The sequence below is a fragment of the Salmo salar genome, chromosome 17, assembly GCF_965601325.2.
Source record: "Salmo salar chromosome 17, fSalSal1, whole genome shotgun sequence".
Lineage (NCBI taxonomy): Eukaryota > Metazoa > Chordata > Actinopteri > Salmoniformes > Salmonidae > Salmo > Salmo salar.
The window spans coordinates 8,801,723-8,806,105 of NC_138307.1; the positions used below are offsets into that span (position 1 = coordinate 8,801,723).

Consider the following 4,383-nt stretch of genomic DNA (forward strand, 5'->3'; position numbering starts at 1 on the left):
TGTGGTGCTTACTAACACAATAGGAAAGGTTGTGTTAGACATGAGCCATCACAGGTGAGTTCACAGCTCTTTCACTCTGAACATGCATGTCAATGAATCAACCTCAAATTGACCATCCATACCAGTTCTACCAGACTATTAACATCATCAACAGGGCATTTCAACAGCCTGACCCTCAATAGTCCTGGGAAGATATTAAGCTCTAACAATGGGGCGTGAAAGGGTCTGTTGAAATCAATACTGTAGTGGTGTGAGAAAGGTCATTTAATTAGAAAACATTTGCAGTCTACGTTTTTTATACTGCAAAACATATTTGTATGCATTGTAGAAAATACTGGGGGCAAGCAAATGGGCTTGTCTCAATGGTGATGTGTAGAGGTGTAGTGACATGTTTTGAGTAGATAAATATAGTTTTGAATGCCTTGAATTAAACAAAAACATATTTTTCATTTTGCAAATGATTCAATAGATGAATAAAGCTGTGGTTTTAACTGGTCTCAAAGCTGTTGTTTCTGGAAAAACCATGTTAGAGCATTGATCATATTTAGCTTTGTGATAGTCAATTGAACTTCCTGTCTCTTTCAGCTTCAGAATTTTTTTTGTATGTCACTTAAAACGTCGTTTTTTGTGTTTAATTTTATATGAGAGAAGAAGAGTTGCACACATTTATTTGATCATTGGCAACTTCTTGTCTTTTGTAGCTTCGAACAAACACTAAATGATTCAATCAACCATCAGACTTAATTGTTTTTTAGTGATGGGCACCGACATGTAAAATCTATACTCTCTTCATTTAATCCAATTCACTGGTTGCAATTTCATAAGATGAGAATGAAGTGATGGAGTGACTTGTGGTAGTTAATTTCTTTACTTTCAAAGGAGGAGAGACAAACATATCACACAAGTCAGAGTTATACTTAAACTAAACCTTTATTCACTCATTAATAAGAAAGCAGGTTAATACAACACACAAATCGATTGAGTGCTCTACGATAATGATGGATGGTCAACGAATCACCCTCAGATGATTTGTTGAGAGCCCCGAGACAAAAGCACAAAGGTCTTTTATAGCCAAGATAAATCCTCTTCAGTATACATGAAAAACAACAGATGTATGGAATGGGTCACAAGGTTAAGATTAGAATGAAAGATAATTATAATTCACAGCAGACAGTATCTGCTGTAAAAACAGTTATATTTGTATGGAGACTAAGGTCTAGCCCTGGGGTCATCTCTCCCTGGTGCCTTATAGAACAGAAACAATAACTTATGCTCTGGATTGCGGTATCACCCAAAGACATCGTAAATTTTGTAGTAGAATACACACAAATGAGCATTCTAACAACCCCTTATTCTATTGCATAAAACAACTATTTGATGCAATAACATAACATAATCTTGTAATTTCTGTCCTGACAAACGTAAATCTCAGCATGTCTGAGAGAACTGATGATGCTTCTCTCCTGTGTGCATCCGTTGGTGTGTTTTTAAGTGGCTCTGTTGAGAGAAACTCTTCCCACAGTCAGAGCAATGAAATGGCTTCTCTCCTGTGTGTATTCTCAGATGAAGCCTTACCTCAGATGAGGTTTTGAAGCTTTTCCCACAGTCAGTGCAGGAGTATGGCTTCTCTCCTGTGTGTATACGCTGGTGTATTTTAAAGCAGCTCTGATGAGAGAAACTCTTCCCACAGTCAGTGCAGGAGTATGGCTTCTCTCCAATGTGCCCTCTCTGATGAACTGTCAGATAAGATGATGTTGTGAAGCTCTTCCCACAGTCAGTGCAGGAGTATGGCCTCTCTCCAGTGTGCACTCTCTGATGAACTGTCAGAGATGTTAACATTGTGAAGCTCTTCCCACAGTCAGTGCAGGAGTATAGCTTCTCTCCTGTGTGTATACGCTGGTGTATTTTAAAGTAGCTCTGATTAGAGAAACTCTTCCCACAGTCAGTGCAGGAGTATGGCTTCTCTCCAGTGTGCACTCTCTGGTGACCTGTCAGATAATATGATGTTGTGAAGCTTTTCCTACAGTCAGTGCAGGAGTATGGCTTCTCTCCTGTGTGTATACGCTGGTGTATTTTAAAGTAGCTCTGTTGAGAGAAACTCTTCCCACAGTCAGTGCAGGAGTATGGCTTCTCTCCAGTGTGCACTCTCTGGTGACCTGTCAGATAATATGATGTTGTGAAGCTCTTCCCACAGTCGGTGCAGGAGTATGGCTTCTCTCCTGTGTGTATACGCTGGTGTATTTTAAAGTAGCTCTGATGAGAGAAACTCTTCCCACAGTCAGTGCAGGAGTATGGCTTCTCTCCAGTGTGCACTCTCTGGTGAACTGTCAGATAATATGATGTTGTGAAGCTCTTCCCACAGTCAGTGCAGGAATACAGATTCTCTCCTGTGTGTATTTTTTGGTGTATTTTTAGCTTTGATAGGAATGGGAAAGTCTTCTCACAATGTGGGCAGGGGTGAGACCTCTTATCTCTGTGATCTTCCTGCTGTTGCTCTCTGGATGTAGAGAATGTTTCAACACTGTCTCCTGTGTGAACAACATCAGATGAACAAGTCAGTTGGTGTGATATACATATGACATGATATAAGTAGGTTGGACAAGACAACAGTCGAATAAAACGTACTAAAGTAAGGCAAAATAAGCAACAACAACAAAAAATACTAAAAATACTAATACTAAAAATACTAATACTAAAAATACCATACCAGGATTTTGGTCAATTCCATTTAAACTGTCAAGTTTGTTTTTTTAACCAAATTCCAAATGTTCCTAATTGAAAAACATCGAAGAGCATTTGAATTGGAATGTCAGTGTACTTTCTGAATTGACTGGAATTGAAATGGATTTGACACCCCAAACGTGGTACGCACACAGACTCATTTTATAGAACTTCAAAACACTGGCAGTTTGTCTACTTTCCTTTGTAAACTCTCTGAGCACTCGAGACAGCCCGGTGGATAAAACATGCTGCCAATACTGGTGTCAAAGCATGCAAATCTTAGTAGCATGAAGTAACATAGAACTTGTCATTGTAACAGTTCATCGTAAAACAATTATAGAGGAACTTTTCATGCACAGTGGGAAGTTGTAATGAACAATACTAGCTTTGCTGTGCAGTCTGGAGTTCATCAATGATATGTCATGTCAGAATTACAGATTTCAACCTAGCAATAGACTGGGTCATAACTTATGGAGGTCTAACTTATGAAGATAACGTACAGATAGATAGAACCTGCTCTTACCATGATAAACAGATTTCCCCATCTCCTCCTCCTCTTCTTCATCTTTAATGTTGACATTCAGCTCCAGTGTGTGACTGCGTTCTTCCAGCTTCACTGATGCCATCGCTGGATCCTGCGGTGCAAACTGGGCTCCACTGTCACATTCAGGAAGGAACTCAGCAGGCTGGGTTTGTCCTCACTGTCGATCTGGCAAATCTGGATAAGGATCCCAGTCCTAAATAGAATCTGAGATCAATCTCCTGGTCCTCCTCTCTGCAGGCCACACCCCATCCCTTTGTACTGTATGTATGAACACATTTTGAACGATGGCTGCCTTAAATGCTGTGGTGCTTACTAACACAATAGGAAAGGTTGTGGTAGACATGAGCCATCACAGGTGAGTTCACAGCTCTTTCACTCTGAACATGCATGTCAATGAATCAACCTCAAATTGACCATCCATACCAGTTCTACCAGACTATTAACATCATCAACAGGGCATTTCAACAGCCTGACCCTCAATAGTCCTGGGAAGATATTAAGCTCTAACAATGGGGCGTGAAAGGGTCTGTTGAAATCAGTACTGTAGTGGTGTGAGAAAGGTAACACCAGATTGCTGTCTGGTTCCGTTCCCTAATAGTAAGTTGGTAATTCTTGGATTCCAGTGGTAATGCTGTCCCTGGACTTTGACATCATATAAAACACTCTAAAATGATAAATAATACATATGTTCTTTTATTTAACTGTCATTTAATAAGAAAACATATGTAGTCTACGTTTTTTATACTGCAAAACATACATTTGTATGCATTGTAGAAAATACTAGGGATGAGCAATTTGGCTTGTTTCAATGGTGATGTGTAGATGAGTAGATTCATATAAATATTGTTTTGAATGCCATGAATTAAACAAAAACATGATATTTTCCGTATTGCATATGATTCAATAGATCAATAAAGCTGTGGTTTTAACAGGTCTAAGTCGCTTATTCTGGAAAAACCATGTTAGTGCATTGATCATATTTAGCTTTGTGATAGTCAATTGAACTTCCTGTCTCTTTCAGCTTTAGAAAAACACTAAATATGTCACTTCAAACATTGTTTCTTTTATGTTTAATTATATATGAGAGAAGAAGAGCTCTACCAGAACATATTAATGCA

General features: G+C 38.9%; 1 protein-coding gene across 1 annotated transcript; it reads right to left on the reverse strand.

Annotated features, from left to right (window-relative positions):
* Nucleotides 1-1,428: 1,428 nt before the first annotated feature.
* Nucleotides 1,429-3,347, reverse strand: LOC145861462 (uncharacterized). The gene is made up of 3 exons (XM_082964381.1): nt 3,320-3,347; nt 1,989-2,324; nt 1,429-1,820 (listed from the first exon to the last, which is right to left on the reverse strand). The coding sequence occupies exons 1-3, from the start codon at nt 3,345-3,347 to the stop codon at nt 1,429-1,431; spliced, it is 756 nt and encodes a 251-aa protein (XP_082820507.1).
* Nucleotides 3,348-4,383: the final 1,036 nt, after the last annotated feature.

Excerpts from the sequence above, each read along its gene's own strand:
- LOC145861462 (XM_082964381.1), bottom strand. The coding sequence starts at position 3,347 with ATGGCATCAGTGAAGCTGGAAGAACGCA. Across the intron at positions 2,325-3,319 it reads AGTGAAGCTGGAAGAACGCA|TTCACCAGAGAGTGCACACT; the intron begins GTCACACACTGG and ends ATTATCTGACAG. Across the intron at positions 1,821-1,988 it reads AACATCATATTATCTGACAG|TTCATCAGAGAGTGCACACT; the intron begins GTCACCAGAGAG and ends CATCTCTGACAG.